Source organism: Manacus vitellinus, unplaced genomic scaffold, assembly GCF_001715985.3.
Source record: "Manacus vitellinus isolate BGI_N305 unplaced genomic scaffold, ASM171598v3 scaffold_20_pilon, whole genome shotgun sequence".
Classification (NCBI taxonomy): domain Eukaryota; kingdom Metazoa; phylum Chordata; class Aves; order Passeriformes; family Pipridae; genus Manacus; species Manacus vitellinus.
Genome location: NW_021939471.1, coordinates 9,328,327 through 9,350,802, shown reverse-complemented (window position 1 = coordinate 9,350,802; position 22,476 = coordinate 9,328,327). Strand labels below are relative to the sequence as shown.

Genomic DNA, 22,476 nt, shown 5'->3' with positions numbered 1-22,476 from the left:
TCAGTTCAGAACATGCTCCACACCATGGGGCCGGTTCAGATTTCACACATCCACAAATGCACCTGGGAAGGGCAGGCAGCCAGCAATGCAGACATATGTTCAAGAAGTGAATTATGCAATTTTCCGAGATGAGCACTAGTGTTAAAACAATGAGCCATTTTCTTATGGAAAATCTAGGACTGACCCATAACAGTGGCTATCAGCTTTCTCTAAGCTTTTCTCCTGGGAGGTGGAGATGCTACCTAGTGATTTCAAGCTTCCTGACCACATTCTAGTTTAATGTGCATCAGAGAGCAGCACAGCGCAGTGAAGGTGAGCTGCAGAGTGAAACAGTGGGTCTGCAGGACCCAACACCCGCACCATGTGCGTTTGAAAGGTGTTATTCCTGTCTAGCCACAGCCTGGTCCTGCGGCCTGTCCACAGACGAAGCGTACCACGTGTGCATTTGCAGAGCACCTCCTGGGATATGCCATCCAAAACCACATCTATGCTTTGGCCACGTTGAACCAAAGCAATGAATGGGGGCAACCAAAGACTCATCTCAAAAGAGGTCACTTGATCATCAGGGAACACACACATAAGACACATCCTGAGCTGCCTGATGAGGATCCCCAAGGAGCAGCCTGTGCACGCCTGCCACAGCAGAGAGCAGTGTGCTGAAACCTACTGGTCTAGAAGGACCATATCACCAAAAAAGCGAGTGGTACAGAAACACTATTAGCCCTTCAGATATACTGTAGTGTCTCAGTCCATCGTGACGGCATACTTCTGCAAAACAGACTCTCTTCATTGTGGCTGTGTCCTGTGGTCCATAGCATATTTAATCTTTTCATGTTCCTGGAGTACATTTTATGCCCTGAGACTGGGATGCTCCTGGAGTAGGCTCTCTATTCCACTTCTGTTTATGGCACCTCCCACAACCTAGTTCTTCTTCTAAAAGTACCCCTAAAGCACACTTCAGTACAGTCAGGCACTCCATCCAGGTAAAGACCTTTGAAAATTTATGGGAAACATGCAATAGTGAAGCTGGAATTATGAGTCATAACAGAAAATTCATCAGACTTTGGCATCCCTGAAATCAGGTCACTATTTCTTTTGTGACTAAGATAAATGCAAGACTAAATATTAGGCATCTAGTTACAAAAATATACAAATGATTGGTACAGCTTTTTCTTGAAAGCCAAAAATTTATCATTGTTAAGTATGAAAAAGCCAAGCACACAATCCCATTTACACTACTGTGGTAAACACATGCTAGGTTTTCAGCAAAATATGACTGATAGAGCTGGGCTGGTTCTGTGAACACCACACTTGTCCTTGGGACTTCTCCCTCCATTTTCCAGCCTCAGGCAGTCTTGGTAAGCTTCATCTCATACAACTTTATATATTGAAATTGCCATCTATGGTTCTTTTTCAAGTTAATGGAGAGGCAAAGGCATGTGTGGACTCTGACATATCAGTCATACTGGGATGGGAGGTGAATTTCTCTCCTTTGATGGTGCAGAGGGCTAGGAAAGCAGCTCAGCTGCAGGCACCTGTTATCTCTGCTCTCCAGGCATAAACCAGCGAACATCAGGTTTTCTCTCCGACATATACTTAGCTTGTAAACCCTGTACAAGCCTTTGCAATAAATATTTCCTCACAAAACACAGCAATGGGGATGTTGTCTCTTCTCAACATCCAGAGACCCCCTGTCCTTGCCACCTACATCCCGCAGGTACCCTCTAGGTCCCGGGGACATTTCTTTTGTATAAGGAGCACAGCAGCATTTGCTACAGACATCTCACAGAGGCTGTTTCAACAGAGGCATTAGTTGAAACATTAGGTTACAGGATGAAGAGTAGGTACATAATCAAGATCAGCTGAGGACATGATCACAAAACTACAGCATACAATGAGAATATTATAATTCTTATTATTTATTGCCAGCCCCAAGGGTTAAAAAGTCACGAGTCTACTCTTCCATAGAAATAATGAGATTTTAAAGAAGAAAACAATACTATTTAGAGATCATTTGCCTTCTGCTTTCTAGATAACCTAGGGCCATGATTTTAAACTTCTCTTTGCAGCCTTGCAGGCTAGAAGATTTATTATGAAACACAGAGGAAGAAGTTTGTTCTCTATTCCCTGAATTTCAACAGCAGGGATTTTAAGAAGAAAACTCTCCAGATTTTGGGACGTGAATGATAAGATCACAGAGTTCCAATGCTGTAGGGTGAAATCCTGGCTCCATCCAAGTCATTGGAAAAACATCCATTAAGGCTCGAGTTTCACCCTATATCTTTACAGAATTAAAAGTAAACAAAGATATTATGATTATACATCCATATCTATTTCTTTATGCCTCCCCTGCACCCCACTTTGAATACCACACCACAAACATATGTTGATAACAGGCACTTAGTAAAACCATCAGGTAGCTTAAGCCTGGAGTCCTGCAGTGAACTTCAGAGGAGAATCACAGTCAAAATCCTTGCTGATACTTCTCCGTGCTAAAATTTGGTAGTGTCATGGGACTCCTTGTGTCAGTATGATGAATTTAGCAAAAGATGCTTAAAGAAACTGAGGGGAAAACCCCACATTCTGTCTGTATGCACATTTTGAAGGCCATTCAAATAAGACATTTGTTGCACTATGTTTGAAGAGCTCCTTAATATGATGTTACGTAGCTACACAAAGCTGGCATGCAAAAGTGTGTTTAAGAAAACAACAGAAAAAAATCAGCATATGTTCTAATTGACTGCGAATTGTTTACATATAGTTTCAGGATCCAAAAAAAAGTCATCTGAAAGAAACACAAATATTTCCTTCCTTTTTAAAATCTGTGATTTAAAGGCTATTTAAAATGAAACTAATTCTAAAAGTCTCAGTGTCTAAAAATATATATTGAAAGACAGCTTCAGCTACACCTGTTTTAAGACTGGCGTTCCTGAAGAACCAGACAAACTGCAAAATTATAACTGAAAAAAGAATTAAATGCAAGATTTCTTGCCTGGGTTTTTCCTATAAGGAAGCTCTAGGGCCTGAGCTGTGCGAAGAAATGTGTGAAGAATCAAGTAGTGCCACGGGCTTTGTTAACAGAGCGTTTTGATAACTTTCCTTGCTACCCTTCCTGAGAAATCCTTTTGGGACCTGCTGTTCCTGGGCTGGTGAGTGGGACCATGCCACTGCAGCAAGCATCGATGTCACTGCAAGCTGACCCAAGGCACCCTTCAGAGGCCCGTGCCCATGGCGATGTTGCCAGTGCAGACACAAGTCACTCAGAAATGCCAGAAGCTGGTGTGGTTTCAGGAGAAGCAGCCCCCCAGATTGCCTCACAGAGAAATGCCAGGCAGGCATTCCTATTTGCCTTGCAGTTTATTATGAAAGTCTGCCTCAGCACAACGGGACGCCTAATGTGGAACATCACATTAACAATATTTTATATTTATGTAGCACTCTTCATCTCCAAGGGTCCCTGAGAGCTTTACAAGCTACATACATGGCATACCAATGAAGCCAAGCCATAATTCTTCTAATTAGCTGAACTTCAGCACACAGCACATGGCACAACAGAAAATGTTACTGGTCACTCCTCTCTTCCTGTGTAAAGAGCTACATGTTATTTAATAGAAACATGTTGCAGAAGGACTCCTGAAAAATGAAATATAACCAGATAGGTCTCCTTAACACCAGTGCCTGTCCTCCCTCATTACAGACATACTCTTTGTCAAATATGAGACACAGAAGAGGAGTTGCCCCAGACCTGCTGCTTGTTAAATATCTCAACTTCCACACCAGATTCAGCATGTTGCCATCACACGGCTCAGGCAGCTGCTCTGAGAAAAGCCAGTGAGCAGCTGCAGTTCAGCGCACAACAACATCACTCTCTTTTTAAGATTAATAAGTTCATTTCTTTAGCAAAAAGGAAGAGCAGGCTATTTAATACATACATCCTCTGGAGATCAATGCTACATCTAAGCGTATGTGCGTGCAACCCATCAACCAGTAAAACTAATTACAAAAATCAATTTCAGATACTTTTCTGAGCCTTTCATTCCTCAATATACTCCTAATTGATTTTTGTTGGAGAATAGGAAGCCTAATTATTATTTTTATTATAAAAAGGAATGCCGGGGGGGGTGGGGGTGCAATGGTCAGTGCTTAACTGGCTCACCAATGTTTTCTACTTGAAAAAAGAGAAAAAATAAAAATAATTTTAAAAAGGCATTTTATTCACAGTTTTGCCACCTGCTGGAAAGATGGAAAAGCCTTTGAAAGGGTGACAAAGCACAAGAGAAAAGCTGGCAGAAGACAGTATGGGGCAGAAGAGGAATGTGACTGGATTGTGAAACACACAATGTGAGAAGGTTGTACCTATTTTTAGATGGGCAGAGATGATCAAGTGTAAAAGCAGTACATTTCCATGAATGATGTACAGCTCCTTTGATCCTAAAAGGTCAGCAGTGCCCTTACAGAGAGATGGTTCTGATCATATCTATATTAGAGATGGGGGAAAAGAGGTTAAGAAGCAAATCCAATGTCCAATCAGTCTTTCTACAAACTTCAAAGCTTCGGATTAGTCCCTAAGGGCCTTGCCAAAGCTTGTCTACTGAGCCAGCAGCAGTCTTTAGCATGTAGCCATTCAGGACACAAAAAGAAACGAGTTTTTGCAGCATTATGTCTTACACACACATAAGCACCTAGCACACATCCACAAAGCCCACTTGTCTAGTTGAAAAGCAGAGAAAAGCAAAGCATGTAGTAACATCCAAAGAAATGGAAATATTCCATTTTCTTCTCAACTTAAGAGGATTCATTTAACAAGTGCCCACTGACATCCATGCTGAGCCCTAAAGGTGGGGAGGAATGTCATGCTTTATCTCCCTGGGTCTATGCAAGACTCCCATCGTCAGTGATAAAGCCTTCGAAATTTGATCTCCGTTCAAACCCCTTCTCTGCAGCTCTTCTCTGGAGGAAGCTCCTGGATGGTGGGGAGCAGGGCTGGGGGACAGATGCCGGCGCCAGCCCAAGCATACAACCCACACTTCTACCCCATTAATTGCCTGCACATCCTCCCCCAGTCGGGCCCTAGGGACAGCAGCAGAGCGACAGGCCCAGGCGGGCACCCGGCAGCAACACCAGCAGCAAAACTATCCAATTAAGGCTCCAGAATGAGTGGGGGGTCGGGGGAGGAAAATGAGAAAAGAAAAACCAAAAAAAAAATAAAAGGAAAAAGAAAAGAAAAAAAAGAAAAGCGAAAAAGAAAAGAAAAAATAAGGATGGAGTTGCTTGGCAACAGGAGGGCAGAAGCAGCTGTGCAGCAGGTCGGGCTGGTACCCAGGCAGGCTGGCCCATTAGCGCCCCGCATCTCATGCATTTTGTGCCGGGGTCTCCTAGTAACAGCCTGCGCACGCCAGGCTGTTGCGTGCCTCCCCTCCTCTCCTCCTGTTTCTCCCCATCATGCGAGGCATCACTGTTTGCCCTAATTACACGTTCTCTGCTGCTTCAAGCTGCCATTACTTCGGTCCCCAGAGAAGCAGCAAGAACTTTAAAAAAAATGTCCTCTAATAAGGGCTTCCAGTTTCAGATTCTGTGGAGCTCTGTGAGCTCAAAGATGCAAGGTAGCAGCAGCAGAAGGAACACATGAAAAAGGAAAAAGATTCAGCAGTTCAGTGGGTCAGATTTTTCCAGGACCCTGAGACATGTTTTTCCCCTTTGTTTTTTGTAAGGTATCTCAGAGGGTGGACAATGAGACAGCCCTTTAAGGAACATGGCACAAATTTACATCATCTGGAGCAGTGTATCGAAGACATCCGCATTTTAGGTCAATAGTTTCTGAGAAATTCCAGACTATATATAAAGGCAAATAGGCCAGGAAAAATATGAGACATATAGGGCCTAGAACTGATGAAAAAAATAAAGAGGAACAGACTCCCCCTTTACAGATACTAACACTTTAAATGATTTTGCTCCATATTTTTGCTAAAGAATGTGAGGTTTGCTTATTCAAACTAACTATTGCAGTGTTGATGTTTTTAAGCATTTATCATCTTCTCCCTTTTGCCACTAAAAAATCAGAGAAAGATGACCAAAAAACAATGCAGACTGGCAGAGACAGCACAGGAATAAAACACAAGAGGAAAAGAATATAAATTCCTTTCTCTTTCCCAGTTTTGTCAACAACAAAAGTGGAAAAAGAACCAAGATTTCAATCATTCAGATACTGGATTTGATTTGGGGGTGGATGCAAAAGGGAAATAATGTGCTTGGGCTTGAAGAATACACTAACAAGTTCTCCGTGTGAAGGCTGCCCTGGTGTCAAGGCAGAGCTACCTACATGGTGGTAGGCATGTGATGTCTAAAGGAAATCTTATCCTTCCTGGTGCTTTCTCCCTGTTCTTGGGCCGAGGTGGCAGGCTGTACTCGGCAGCGCAGGAGCTCCTTGCTGCTTTACACTGAGCAGGGCTCAGTAAAAAAGTCTTGGCCACACTGCTGGGCAACCCTTGGTGAACGAAGCACACTAGTCTCAAGAGCACAAGGCAGTCAGTAAAGATAATTAATTTTACCAGTTAGGAAGGCACAAATGATTATTTATCCTTAGCTCTAAGGTTGGAACCTGCCCAGGTCATTCATGCTGCCAGGTGAATGTAACTGAAGGAGAACACAAATGTATTATGACATTCCATTGCTGGGTGACTCTGCATCGTCAGGGAGAAAATTTAAAAAATAAATAGGTTTTCTGTATGAAACATATTTGCTAACTCACATTCATAGCCAAACAAAGCCCAGGAAAAGAATCACCTTTGGGATTCATGGGTTTTGCAAAGCATTAATGATAAAATTTTATCACATATCACTCATACGGGAGTTTACATGAGATTATAGCTTAATCCACTCAAGTTAATTTTTACCCAGATATTCACAGATAGAAATCTTCTACTCAAAGACTGTTTTCCACTATATAGGCCAAGTTTTCAGCTAAGCTTGTTACACTGCAGATAGCTCTTTTCTCCCTGCCTCTCCCCAACACACATACCACATTCTCCTACAAAACAAATATTTTTCCTCCAATATCTAAAATAACAAACAACCACCACACTGGAAAAACACCAAATGTGGAAAATTTCACTCTGAGGAAGGAAAGGTTTTGCAAAGATACAGGTGGCCAACAAGACTATGTACAAATTAAAGTTTATAATAACTAATCTATTAGGATCTCTCTGTGTGTGGTAAGAGTCCAGAGGTACAGAAGGAAGGAATAAATCCCCGCTAAGTCTCTGAACGTGCACTGCCATACAGTGAGTACACCTTTTATTTCAGAATTCAGCTGGCCATCAGCTTTTATCTTGAAGCTCACACTTGTCATGATTAGCTTAGCCAGTATACCTGCAAATGTTTTTTCAGCATTCAGTTTTTGTAGCCCCAGTTTTCAGTCCTGAGTTTTGAAGGCCAGACACATCTGGACACCTATCTGCAAATGGGGACTGCCAGGATTGCAAACTGGCCTGCAGTGTTTTAAAGGTTTTGATTCTTACCAAGCCTTCTTCTCATGTATAGAGCTAACCAATGGGAAGATTTTGGTTCTGCAGTTGTTGTCCTGAAACAGGTTCTTTCAGCCCGTGTGCAAGAAGTTGATCCACACACAGAGCTGAGGTGTTTATTTACAGTTCTATGCAGAAAGGGGTGCTGGGTGACAAATCCACAAAGCTAGGTGTAGATTACCTACTGCTTTAGTGAGAATCTGAATCACCACACATATTAGGAAGGGAGTAAGCCCCTTTGAAATTTTATATGGCAGACAGTATCCAATTGATATAGTGTTGATGAAAGGTGATCAAATGTGAAAGGTAATGGTATGTTAAGAAATTATCTGTTATCTCTCTCAGGTCAGTTTGTCCAAGCCTCTGCTCAGGTACGGTTAAGATTTTTGTCAAAATGCTTGAATTTCTGGATTTCCTCTTAACATGTGTTGCCACTTTGCCCTCAAGAGAATTTTGCACAGAAATGTGTCATGGCTGCCCAGCTGGGACACAGCACTGAATGCAGTTGGGACGGAGTCCAGGCACAGCTCCCAGTGCAAATCATGTGGGACAGTCTCGCTTTGCTGCTGGGCTCGGTGTCTGCCCGCAGGCACAGCAGTGGGAGTAGCAGGCTTCAAAATCCACCTGCCCACGTCGTCCCAGCTCAGCTTCACTCTTCATCGCCTGCCGGCCAGGCAGAAAACACCTTTGTGACACCACAGGGCCTTGTGTGACAGCGGCACATGATGTCACAGTGGCAATAGTGCAAACACATACAAGCAGGTCCTCCCAGTTCTACCTCAGCCTTCACTGCCTGCCAGATGAGCGGAAAATGCCTTTGTGACACCACAGAGCCTTGTGTGACAGCAGCCCACGACGTCACATCGCCAACATGTGCAAGCACCTATGGACTGGGAAACCACTCAGTTCACGTGGTCACTGCCTGAACTCTGATCAAGGTGACAGGCCAAGGCAGCTGCATGTCAAGATTTTATCCTTGGGAGAGACCACGATGAGGCTCATCCTGGTGGTCTTCCTGACCATGGTGCTCTACAGGCTGTCTCTGTCACCCACTGTCGTCAAGTGCATGGTTGAAGAATGGATCAGTAGCATCGACCCTTGCAATCCCCAGGACTGGGTTAGGGTCAGGATGGACACCGTTCCCAAGGGCCCAAAGAAACCACCTATTGTCACCAAGACCATGTCTGCTGAATGCTCCAGCACCATTGCCCTTTGTAATCCCCAGGATTGGGTCAGGGTCAGGACAGATATCGCTCCTGAGGGACTGAAGCAATCACCCGTTGTCCCAGAGAGTGCAGCCTCTGACCTGCTCTACCCTCTGTGCCAGATTTGGGACTACCTTGCCAGCTGACATGGCCAGGATGCTCTGTACAGCCCAGCAATCTGTGGGGCTGCTCAGCATGGCTTGTATTGCCTTCTGCATCTGGAGAAATGTGAAGAAACCTCAGGGACAGGGAAGGGAATGGATGTCCTCATCTTCAGTAGGGACTGAAGATGCTGGGAAAAGAGCACCTCCAGGTGATCCAAACTGTTCTACAGGATGGAGGCCGAAACCGGCCTGCTCCTCAGGGCCATGAGGCTTTTCTACCACCTTCACCTCAAAGAGCTCTGCTGAACCTACAGACGAAGGACACTTGACAAAACAAACAAGATAAGGCCAGATTATGAGGAAAAAACAATCCCAACTCATCAAACTAGGGAAAGTGTAATTCCAGCAGAGAGAGATCACGACCACCAACTCACAGCACATCGATTCAAGAAACCCATCAATTCAAAAAAGACTGAGCATGCAGACTAATTAGCAAAAGAAGCAAATAATTTAACCAACGGAATATTAATTAATGAACTATAACTTGTAGCCAAGGAATATTAATGCCTTTGTTTCTGTTGAATGTTGTGTGGGAGTGGCTAGACCGATGGAGAAAGACCAGTTGGCAGTGCAGAGGTAACCCCATTTGGGTTGCTTAATTGTGGCAAGACATCGCTGCCTGGGCAGAGAAGTTGACTGTGAAAGTTCATCACGTACATGCACATGTACCCAAGAGTCAGGCTACTGAAAAACACTGCAACAACGGACAGGTGGATTGGGCTGCCAAGATTAAAGTGTCTCAACTGGATCTGGACTGGCTAAATAAGGGTGAATTATTTCTGGCTTAGTAGGCCCAAGACACCTAAGGTTATCAGGGAAGAGATAAATATTGATGGGCTCGTGATCAAGGGGTGGACTTATCCACGGACACTATCTCCCCAGTTATCCATAACTGTGAAACGTGCTGCGATCAAGCAGGCCAAGTGGATAAAGCCCCTGTGGTATGGGGGTTGGTGGTTGAAATATAAATATGGGGAGGCCTAGCAGACTGAATACATCACTCTCCTGCAAACCTGCCAAGGCAAGCACTACATGCTGACAATGGTGGAAACAGCCACTGGATGGCTGGAGATATATCCTGTACCTCACGCCACTGCCCGGAACACCATCTTGGCCCTTGAAAAGCAGGTGCTGTGGCAACATGGCACCGCGGAAAGAAATGAAGTAGGACAATGGGACTCATTTCAAAAACAGCCTCATAGACACCTGGGCCAGAGAGCACAGTATCATATTCCCTATCATGCATCAGTAGCTGCTGGGAAAACTGAACAGTACAATGGACTGTTAAAAACCACATTGAAAGGCTTTATCAATTGAGCGGGCCCTGCCCAGTTAAAGCCTGCACGCACTACAGATGGGGATAAAGTCCCCATGGTGCATATGAGGAATAAATTATTCGGGAAGACAATTTGGCTTAGTCCTGCCTCAAGCAAACCTACCTGTGGGATTGTTTTTGCTCAAGGACCTGGGTGCACTTGGTGGGTAATGCAGAGGGAGGGGGAAACGCAATGTGTAACTTGAGGGGATTTGATTTTTGGATGATAACAGTCTGTAATGTTTAACTGTATGATATTGGTTGCTGAATGCCACTGCCACTGTATGCCATAACTATCATGGACAATGAGTATGGACTGATCCAGATACACCAGCTGTGAGCTCCCAACACAGCTTGCAACCACCCAACTACACACCAGCCCTCTGTGCACAGAAGTGGAAATAAATCAAATACCTCAACTTTGTCAATGTACTGGCCTCTTGCACACCAGGTGAAAGAAACTGTTTCAAGACAACACAGGGACACAAAGATTTTGGTCACTCTCAGAGACCTGTGGATAAAGCAGGTCCCATGCAGTAGTTTGTCACCCGCTTTCTGAAATGGCTGCATTATTCTTTGAAACTGCCCTCATTTGACATCCTTGTCTCTCCTTCATTTTGATCTAGTGCTGCACATTACCATTCACTGCTTGCCATGTGGTATTCAATTGACTTTTGAGAATGGTGTAGGACAGAAGTTTTCTGAAGACACAAATACACACACTTTCTCCAAAACTGCAGCAAAAGAGAGACAGAAATTTTTATTCATGAAATCCACTCTGCATTCTTTGCATCAGAAATTTCCCTTTGGCTATCTTTAAGTACACTTTTTCAGCCATGCTAATGTAGGCCTGGCTGGTCTCCCTACTTGCAGTTGGTCTGTGCTATACGCTGGGCACCACCTATGCCATGGTACCCATGGTTTTATTTGGGACCCCACCACCCTTGGCAAAAGTGTGGGCGCCTTAGCTATATTTAAGTTAGCTTCCATGAAGCCTTGTAGTTCATCTGCTCCTGCTTGCAAGTTGCTGCTGCTGGTATGTAGGTATGTGGACTGTGTCCACATGGGGTGTGAAAGACAGGCTCTGGATTAGGAGACGTCCATCGAGGCTGCTGGCTGCTTGCCCAGATGTGACTGAGACTCAAAAGCTCACACTGTGCTTAGGCTAAACCTGATTTTGAGACAAGAGGTAATGTGCTTGGCTTTTCCTGCCTAGAGCACTTCAGCTCTCCCAGTCTGCTTAGGCCCTGCTCATCCAGCATGCCCACCTTAGCCTAAAACAGCATTTCTGAGCACACATCTCCAATTCATGCCTGGTGTGACCTCAAATACTTCAGAAGTGATGATGCTTTGGACAAACGGACAAGAAAATCATAGCTTCTCATTGTTAATTTGCCAATCATATCCAGTGTGGGACAGCAGCAACACAAAGGGAAATTGGCAAAAGACAAATTGGTGGTTTTTTCTTTGAATATTTCTCTGTGAAGTCTATCATTCATCCACTGGATGGGTGCTTCACGAGGGCTCAGGAGTGGATGGATGAGCATAGAGAAAACACTAAATTACAAGCTAGAGAAGGCTCCTCTCCACTTTACCAAGGCAGACTGCCATAACACTTGGTGCACCTGCACTTTCTCTCCTGTAGCTGCTGAACAGATAGCAAACATCCCTTTCTAGGTCTATCCTGAGCCAGAAATCTTCTCACGTGGTAAGCAAAAAAAACAAATAATACCTATTTACAGTTTCAAATGAAAACAATAAGACTGTATTGTGCTATTGGTTTGGCAAATGATGGAGCAGAAACACGGGAGGTCAGAAACCTGAGCAGAACTCAGGTACTGACAATCAAGCAGTGGATGGACATCACTGGTGTCTTAAATGGCAAGGGCTGCTTTTGGCAGGGGCCATCCTCCTACCGCCTGAGAGGTTCTCAAAGATTGTTTCCTAAGCCTAAGCTCTTGCTGCATTGAAATGAGGCTCTGACCTTCCACAGTGAAATCACAACAGTCCCTTCCAAACTTGCCAAACAGCTAAAAGGCTTCAAAACCAGAAAGTTTTAATGAGCTCATAATCAGGTTGACCTCATTTTAACCAGCTTTGATGAACACTTCTTATGTTTTTACACAAAAAAACTTTAAAAAATCCAACACCACAACAAAATACATCTTTCCATTCGGGAAAAGCAACTGTACCCCCCAAAAAAATCCAGCCCTGAAAGGTCTCCTCATACACCCTTCCTCCCTCAATTCCCTTGCTTTCATTTCCAGTGGCAAATTCACCTGTTGCTTCAGGTGCTGTCATGGGAGCTTGAGCATCCTCCACGTCCGTCCACATCCCCTTGGCAGACTTTAGCCCTGCACACAGGTGTGGACTCGCCACAAAGCTATAGGTCTCTGTACAACAAAAAATCTTGGGCTTTGAATTTAATTTCTCCTATGCTACCTATACTGTTCTCCCAAATGCTTTTCCCTAAGTCATTATTCAAAGTCTTGCATCCTGCAGAACTGATGCTGTACTTCGCTATTTGTTTTTTCTTTCTCCTCACTGGCTCTCTGCTCATGGGTGCTACCACATAACACAGTGCAGCAATGCAGCTTCCCATTTATGTGGTATCACTGACACAGAGAGTCTTTATTTTTCCTATTATTCCTTTATTTTATATAAATCTTCTTTATCTATCATCCAGCCTAGTCTCCTCTATTTTGTCTCTTCCAATAAGTTCTAAATTCTGGATATTTCCTCTTCTATCTCCAACACTTGGAGAAAGTTCTTCCCTATTGTTTTAAACCCCATCTCAAAAACCTTCTTGTTGGTTAATGCTCTTTCTCATCTCTTGCTTCTCTCATCTTTTTCTTTGCAAAACAAATAGTAATTTGTTTTCCTGCAGGGTGGATTTGTTTGTTTCAGTTACTCTCACCCAGCACTTTGGATCAAAGAACTATATAATTTAAAATAAGATGTCCTGACAATGTGAAACAAACCACACTTGAATAAGTGCTATCTAAGATTGCACATAGGCTCGTAGCATCCATTTAGGTGGGTATTTCCCACCAGTTTAGGTCTTAGAAACCTAAATATAGATGTGAGGTGCCCAAATGCTATTTCTCAGACTTGAGCTTAGGTTGTATCAAAGCCTGATTTTAGATGGATAAATAATAAAAAAAAAAAAAAACCTGAACCTTCTGATACTCATAAAATGCAAACCCTAGCAGAACCCCGTAAGGGTAATATTTTTATCATTGTCCCAATCTTAAGGATTTCCTGGTCAGTTTATATGTGATGCTTTATCTCTGGCCAGAAAGCATCTGCGCCATCTTACACCTTCCCCTGGCCATTACTTCAAGGAAGGTCGATGGGAATGATTTTGTTAGGAGATAGAAATCTCCTCCAACAGTCTTTGATGTGGGAGACACAGCCACATCCCATGACTAATCTTTCCATAGGTCACAGGCCAGCTCACCCTCAGACTTATTTGCATTCAGACACTCTCCAGCAATATCCTGTTTTCTAATTTAGGAAGTACTGATGATTATACATGGGGTTTGGCTCATTCGAATTCCTTCCCTCTCCACTCTCCATTACATTGACAATTCATCTCCATGCATGTGTGAAGGCAGGATGAAAATTTCTGTCTCTCAAAAGAGACAAAATGCCATTGTTTGCTCTGATGTCTGCTCCCTGCAAGAGAATGTGCTAGGGTTGCATTACCATGACAGTCCTTCTTTAGATGTTTTTACCTCATCCTCACACTGGCAGTGTGGTTTATCCAAACCTACAGCTCACCTTTTCCTCCTGTTTGCAGGCCCAGCTGCTATTTCTTCCCTGACGGAATTCTTTGTTGCAATCTGACAGTCAGTCCCACTGCTGCTCTTAGCTCCTTTACACACCCTTAACTTTAGATGCCTCAGCTTGCTTTGAGTTCAGTCAAATATTTTCATTTCCCTTTCCATACAGACAATGTTTTTCCCTTTCCCTTCCAGATTAAATTCTCTCCCACACAGATGATTGTTTATCCCTCTCCAAAGGTCATCCAGAAGGTGGTTTCATAACCAGTTCGACCATTGATGGGTCTTACAGTGCTGTCCTGATTCTCTTGCAGGTGAGATGTGGGAGAGTAATGTGGGAGATGCACCATGTGTCACGTGTGGGTCTGACTGGGCTTGCCAGCAAAGTAAAACCCTAAGCAAAGATTGTTCCCAATCTAGCAAGCTGCTATCAGTCTATTGCCTGCAGCCCAGCCTGGCTCATCACGCAGCAGTGAGGAACAGCAGCCAGCGCCTGTCTGGTCAGCCTTACATATGAACGAAAGGAATGCAACCTCCTTACATATGAACGAAAGGAATGCAACCTCCTTCCGCTGCCTTCCCACCCCCCTCATGTACTGCAGTAAATCCCTTTGATTCAGCAAGTGGACTTTGCACATGCAAGTTGGGTGATGAGCCCCAATCTGCCTCATTGCCTGTTGAACCCCACACTGAGAGCTCTTTTTCTGCCAGGGCACTCGCACCCTTTTGCACAGAGCCCACACTGGCAGATTGCTCTCGCATGACACACTAACAAACCAAAGGAAAATATCTCGCAATCATTTCAGCCACTGGCTCAGCCACTGACTAAGCCAAGTGGCTATTAGCCATTGGCAGTGCTGGGTTGCATTCGCAACCCATACCACAAAACTCAGCTCAGGCATGAAAAAAACAAAGTACTGATGGAAAAAAGGGCTCCTTGTCCCTAGCCCTGAAGGTTGCAGGGGAAAGGAGGCAGCCTTGCCATTTATAATTCAGTCCCAAATTTCCCCACCTATTCCTCTCTCTGACCCTTTCTTTGCAGGGGCAGGAGCTCCCTGTGGGGAGCCTAAAGAGGTTAGTGTGAACAGATTTAATGTCTGGATTGTACCAGGTCTGAATTAAGGCATCCAATGGTCAGTGTTTTTTAAGGGAACAGAGCACCTAAGCAGTACGAAGGGGTCTGAATGACTTTGTGCTTTGGACTCAAATAAGCTGGTTAGATAAGCCCATCACCTCCCTCCCCCCAGTTCACTCCAGTTATGCCCCAGATGTAAATGTTCAAAGATATTTAGACAACCTGCTTTCCACAGACAAAAATGAGAGACAGGTTCCTACCTGCTCCCAGGTTCTCCATCGAAGATGTGTTTTAACAACAAGGCTGCATTCAGCCCTCATCAAAAAGGGAAACCATGCTTTCTAGACAGCTGTGCACAGCTAGGATATGGGCAGGGGCAAGTTATACGGCTCCTAAGACAGGAGAGCTCCTCTCAGGTTTGTATTCCCTCTTATCTTTTGCCTTCCTGCTTTCCACTTTCCTGACAACCTATGCCATCTGCTTAGGACACAGTAAATGGAAACAGAAACACTCCCATGAAGCACTAAATGGTTTAGGGGTTGGTTAAACCACTGATGGTTTAACTGGCAAAATGAGAAAGGTAGCTGAATCCTCTAGGTAAGGTGCTGGGAGTGGGAGCTGTGGGCACCACACCTGGGCAGCTGCAATCCCATCATCTGATGAACATCTTCCCCATCTGCCAGCAAAGGTGGACTTGCCTTTCTCACCATGTTGAGTGCTGCTGTGGATGGGCAGACTCAACACATCGTGGTCTAAGGCTACTCAACAGAAGCATCACAGGGCCAGTGAGAAATGTTTCTCATGGCTGAACTGTAAAACATGAGATTTCACATGCTGATGTTAGAGGGGAAAAGGTTTTGACCTCAGATACTAAATTCAAGCAGACCTAAAGCTGGGTTCAAAAGCATGCAAAATCTTACAAGGTTTTGACACCAAAGGGTAAAGGTGTTAAAAGATTAGTAGTTTTTGCAAGTGCCCTCCAGGAATCCATTACCCATATCCCCACCTACTGGGTGACAAAAACAGAAAAACTCCACAAGTTCACCCTTTCCGGGCTATTGTGTCACATCCCTGACTAACTTCAGGAAAAGCTATGTAAGACTCATCACTTTCAGCTCAAGGGGGAATACGGGGGTTACATCTGAAGAAACAAGACCACTGGGTTAACTGCTCTCATACTCTTCATTTGTGCCTTCATGGAAGCTATGTTGTCTGCTGGGAGGCTTCGGCTGGGATGTCCCACCAAACAGCTCTGTAGGGGTCCAGCCTCACAGCAGCACTGGTGCTACAAGGAACCAACCTTCTGACCATGTTGATGCAGATTTTAAAATGATTGCATTACTTTCACTGGCTTTCAAATCACTGGATCAGAGGTGAGGTCACTCCTGGCAAGGTGGCTATCCCCAGTAAAAGCACTAGAAAGTCCATATAAAAGATCAAAACCAATGCCTTTTATGTCTTAGTATGATTTATACTTCAGACCATGTAACTTTTACAGGGCTGCCTAGTATATGATGAATGCAGCTCTCTTAACAACCCACATATTTGTCTGATTTACTGCATTGGCCCAACACGTTATTTTCTACCTTGCAAGAACAACCTTGCTTCTAGGAATCTGCCTGCATGATAAGATTGTGAATTAAATGTGCAGTTATCGTAAAAGACCACACATTTTACAGTAAAATTGAGAAAACTGATTACAGCAATCCCTCTGGAAACAAGAATAATCACATGATAAGACAGTGCTAATGGGAATTTATCATCTCTCATCACGTGTGAAGCTTAGAACAAAGCAGCAACGTGTGTGAACTGCATAGCTGTTAATGCCCATGAACACCAGCCGAAAAGCTACCGGAGAGTATGAAGAAATGAGAGGAGAGTGGGGAATTTGAACTATCAAACCTAAGCCAATTCAGTGTGCTTCAACCAGCTTACACAGTGAAGCTCATATACAACGTTTGTAAATGCTATCCAAAATAACAGCCTCACATCTATCCATACATCCTATTCCCTCTCTACCTACACTATTTCATTCAAACTCCATGTCACTCTTTTACTTGTTCTCACTATATTTTAGCACCAGAGAAGTCCAAGATCATGAGTATCTGAAGGGTATGTGCATCTGCGTGCCTACATGTCTGCATCTACACACACGCTGTCTCATGCACATTATTCCTAAACCAAGATCCGAAACACATTTTTCTCTTTCCCCCATACAAAAGGCAACCAGAACCTACCCACGCTATTTTCTATTTGAAGCAAGTAACACTTGACTAAAATTAACATTTTTAAAGTTGTCTTGGAGAAGTGAGTGCCAAAAACCTAAAGTGGAATGCACACTGTTTTAATGTGAATGATATATCTACATCCCTTAGGTAGCCTAAAATTACTCTGCATCAAGCCCCAAAAGACATATGAAACCCCAACAGGTTAATGGTAGGTGGTGAACTCCTCTGTTCTATTGAATAATGGGTACATTTGCTGGCCCCCCATATTTTTCCACTGCCCTGTTTCGTAGACAGAAGCCTGGACATTCATTAGATTTTTTTTCTTTTTTAAATGAGAATAAAAGGAGATGGTTACGGTTACGTGGCAGGAGGACAAGATGAGAGAAGCATCCTACATAAGTACCTGTATGAGTCCTCTGGTGAGCCTTTAAGTGGGAGCTTTTTGTATAAACTTTCCGGCACCCATTAAACTGACAGCGATGAACCCTCTTCTTGTTTTCTGGAGATGCTTCTGTCCCCATACCTCCTTGTTCACTGTCACTTTGCCCGCTTTTTATCGTCCCCGCAGTCGCTGTTGCTACACCCACTTTTACAGAGCTGAGTGAAGTTTTCTTGGCCACCAATTTCAATGTCACTGTGCCATCCACCGCTGAGAGAGTCTGTGAGGTTTTTACAAGGTGGCGGCTGAGCTCTGGCGAGGAAGGAGGAGTTAATGAGGTTACTGCATTGAGTTGGGCCTGGTTGACGGCTGTGTAGCCTTCTGTGGAAGAGCTGGTGGACTGCGAGCTGAGGCACGTCTCAGACAGCAGCTTGTCACGTGAGAGGATAATGTCCATGTTGGCGCTTTTGTCACATGTACTCGTCTCCACTGGTAAAAGGATGGGGTCCAGCTGTTGGATATTGTCCTCTGCATCTGGGGCTGAGGAGGCATGAAGGAAGCAGTCCAAATCCTCACCAAAGGTCTCAGAGATCTTGCGCGGTTCGGTCTGAAGGTATCGCTCTAACTCCAGGCATGTCTGCAGAAGGGAGAGAAACCACTGTTAGACAGAGATTACAGCATAGCTCTCACCTAGGGCAGGAGAACAACAAGGCCCAGTGCCATTCAAAGACATCTCTCATGCACACCAACTCCTTCTCGTGAGATGGTTACACGCTGGGAAACATGAAGATTTGGCACTTGTTTGATGCTGCTGCAAGATGAGTCTGGCAATACCCATGTATGGTAGCAGGTATTATAACAAAAGTGAAGATATGACAACCAGAAAGCACCCACTTTTCATTAAAGTCTATACATTGTTCATGGGTACCAGGGCTTTCCCAATTTTAAGTGTAATCTGTTCAACAGTCACTTCCATATGAAACAATCCTAATGGACCCATTGCCTGGCCACATGCAAACAAAAAGTCACTTCTCCAAATAACTGCTTTCTCTTCCTTCACAAACACTAACTTTCACTCCAAATTTAACTCAGCGTAGCTGGCTGGGGCCCAATCTGTTCCTAAAACAGGACAATTCTGAAGTGTAGCATTTTAAGATAGAAGACAGAGAAAAACTTCCAGTGACACCACAGCTTGTTTAAAGGGCCGAGAGAAGGAAAGGAGACAGAAAAAAATGGGCTACTGTCAGTTTTAGAGGGATTTTTGGCACATCTGGTCAAATGGGGCTTCCTGTGTACAGGACACCGGACTTGCACACAACACACACGCATACCTTATTAAAAAGATGCTGCCACATAAAACGTGTTTCTGCATCTCCACAGCAGTGATCACCAGTACAAGCATGGGGGGAGCCTTCTACGTGAATGTGCCCTATTATGAGGTGCCCTGAGCTTGCCCAAATAAAGCCTCCAGGCACCATCACACTGTCCAATGTTCTTCATAGCCAACAGTATAAACTTTTATTGTTTATAGAAAACCGTCTGCTCTAGTTTCATGAGCTTTTAATGGAGTTTATTAGCACTGTTTTTCATTTCTCACTGCCTGAAAGAATAGCTGGTTAATACCACCACTGTGATTTCACAGGACTTGGATCTAACTAATATTTTTTAGAAACCTCTGAAAACTACTCCTCAGAGAACACTTCTAGACATATTAAGAAAGGGATTTTTGGCAAAAATTTTGAGTCTATGGGAGCTGGTGACCCAACTATATCTCAATCTGGAGAGTCCATCATCTGATCAAGAAATAAAAGCTTTGTATGACTAGAGGAGAGACAGAGACTTCTGCCTTCTGCGTACAAAGGTCCCATCAACAGGAGTGTAAAGAGGCCCCACTCAGCTCTCTAGGAGCTACCAGGTAATTCAGGTTTATTACTTTCAAAGCTCCTATGAAGCAGCACTGCTGGTTGCAGATACAGTGTGGTGGGATGACTTTCAGAGTTCTCAGTGAAATCTGCCACGCTATTATCTGTTGTTTCCTCTTAAAACAATAGCTTATTATAGATCTGAGCTGTAGAGATGGACTTGGACAAAAAGCAACAGAACAGCAATATATGCAAGCAAGATGCCATACTTCATCACGTAGGTTATTTTCAGAGGTATGAGACTGCACAGTCCTGGGGGTGGGACATTTATCAATTGTACTTGCCTTTAGCAAACTTTCCATTTTCTTTATAAGGTGCATTTCTGGGACCATAAGAAACAACTTTAGCTAGAAATCTGGTCTCTCCCCAGATAAGTCCTAATGGGTTTTGGGAGAAGCTTTCCAACACGCCCCACAGTCTTTCAGGAATAAACCCCATCACCAGAAGAGGCAATGCTTTTCAGTTCACCACATCATGTAATTTGGGCTTTCTGGTCCACTTAGCCTTCATCTAGTGGGGCAGAAACAGGTTTAGGGCCTAATAAATAAAAGGCTTCCAGAGGAAAGAGCAAGCATAATCACGAATTAGGGGTGGAAAGGGGGGCAGCAGGGGGGACGAGAGAGAAGGACTCAAGGCCATTAAATCTGATGACAGTGACATGAAATTTCAATTGCTGTGGGATCAGAAAGCTGCATGCCAGCTCTGGGCTGCCCGTGGAGGGGAGGCAAGCAGGAGGTGCTGCTCCTTTAAGGCATCACTACCCCATGACAACAATAGTGGGTCTGACAGTTTTTTCCAGCTTCACCATTAATTTTCCATAAAGAGCAGTTTCTCGATGAGCCCTTTTCAGGCAAAGCCTGATGCTTCAGAAACCTGTAATTATTCCTGGCTCCCCCCTCCCGCAGCCACTGCACCTGTGCCATTTCAAGACACCAGCTGGTCATGTCTTGCCTTCTGCCTCTGAAATCCAAAACCAGTGGATCAAGCCCATCTCCCCATAGAGGGGGGAGAAAAACAACTCCAAGAAACAATATAATGAGGTCCCTCCCTCCCAGCCCCCTCAGCCTCTTCACCAAGTCAATAGCGGGGAAGAGCCTAGCAACACTGAGCCAGAAAAGCCCTGCACCTAATCTGCATGGCAGACAAAGCCTGGCGAGGGGCTACAGCCACAGCCCTTCCTTTACCTCCTGCCAGGGCCCTACCTGCTGCTGCATTTGCCAGAGCAGGCTACTGCCCACAGAAACAAAGCATCTTTCCCCATATGCACTTCCCAGCTTCTGCCAAGTACCTTATGCGACCTTCTCTCCTTGCGGTCCAAATCACCCAGGGAGTGGTGGGGAAGGGTTTAGAAACCAGCCTGCTTTCTTCATTCCTGCCCTGGCATGACAGTTTTTAGGTCAACTAAGCCCACCCCTTGCCTTGAGCTCTGAACTGGAGAAACCAGTCAGGCTGAGACCACCAAGGTTCCCCACTCCAGCCTGGTGGACCATCACAAGAGGCAGGAGAGCTCTCCATTTCCACAAAGCCATTTGCCAGCAAGCGCATCAGAAACTATCAAATTTTTTTTTGTGGAGGCAGCAGGATACTGACCACTACCCACAGAGATATGAACCCAAACAGTTGAATTCAAATGATGGTGAACCCCTGTAGATCTCCTACTTCCACTACAAGTCTGGTAGGAAAATGGTTCAAGAATATCAAAGATAGCAGTGAGATGCTCTTGTCATAGTGCTGCTTGGATGTCCAGCTTCTCCTTAACCATTCATGCAAGAGAGAGGGAGCTTTGTGTAACACACATGACATTAAGCCTGATGATCCTTTGGTTGCTACGTTGCAGGCAACTTGGTGGGTATTAAAATTTCTTACCCAGTGCCTGTAGGATTTACAGCAGTAAAGACTTTAAGAATTGCAATGGGAAGAAGAAGATGGTTCCCTTCAGGAACACAAAAAGAAGATCAGTAAGACTGCTGTTTGCTGTCAAGCCAGTTTCACAGGCTAGGGATAAAAAGTGACCCACTACTTCAACCCATCTGCCCTGATTAATGAGGGTCGTTCTCCTTGCACCTTGCTCCTCAATTTAACCAGTTAAAAGAAATGATGATTCATGGCTGACAAATCATAGGATGTGACTTTGCAAGACCCCACACACTTGCAGAAAGCCAGACAGAAAAGGATGGCAGTCTGGCAGTGGACAATGCTGTCAAGGCCTCAGTCTGATTTTTCAACTTTTGATACAATTGAAAAAAGGCTCATTTCCCCAGCAAAGGAACATTTCCATCACCTCCAAGAAACACTGTGTTTTCTACCTGTAACTCTGAACAGCTCTTCTCTCCCCATATCATAATATCATCCCAGTTCTCTGGGGCACATATAGCAGCAGAATACATGTAAGCTGCACACCATGACACTTCCATGTGCAGTACCAGATCCTTCAGACAGTACAAGACAGCTACAGCTACAGTAGTGCTGTCCTATGCCTGGTAAGGACCTACTTCTTGCTAGTCCTTTCAGAGTTTGTAGTAGCACTGATCCAGGAAAACTCAGTGTCCACTAAGGTATGACCTCAATTCAGACTCAATTCAGAAAGGTATGACCTCTAATCTAGCTTCATTCTTACCCCTAGAGCCCATCTAAAGTTCATATACTGAAAGTAAAGATTATTTACCAAATACACCTGCCACTAGGAAATACAACACAAGAGAAACCCCGCCCGTGTGTACCTCTGATAGCAGAGATGTGATACGCATGTACCATTTTCAGCACAGCTTAGCAGCTACCTAATTCTGAAGCCAGCAGAAATCAAGTTTCGCTACTAACTGCAACAATAACATGACAAATCCCAGACTTAGCAATTCCTCCCAGACTTGCAAATATTCAGTT

General features: G+C 44.3%; 1 protein-coding gene across 3 annotated transcripts in view; it reads right to left on the bottom strand.

The window, feature by feature from the left end:
- KLF7 (Kruppel like factor 7) overlaps positions 1 to 22,476 on the bottom strand; it is a 61,749-nt gene that overhangs the window by 13,027 nt on the left and 26,246 nt on the right. For all 3 annotated transcript variants that reach the window (XR_001920527.1, XM_008931091.2, XM_029959537.1), the window contains exon 2: positions 17,699 to 18,311. Coding sequence is in view for 2 of the 3 variants with exons in the window: in XM_008931091.2 (XP_008929339.2) it covers positions 17,699 to 18,311 (613 nt within the window). In the remaining variant the exon portion in view is untranslated. The remainder of the gene's footprint in view (positions 1 to 17,698; positions 18,312 to 22,476) is intronic.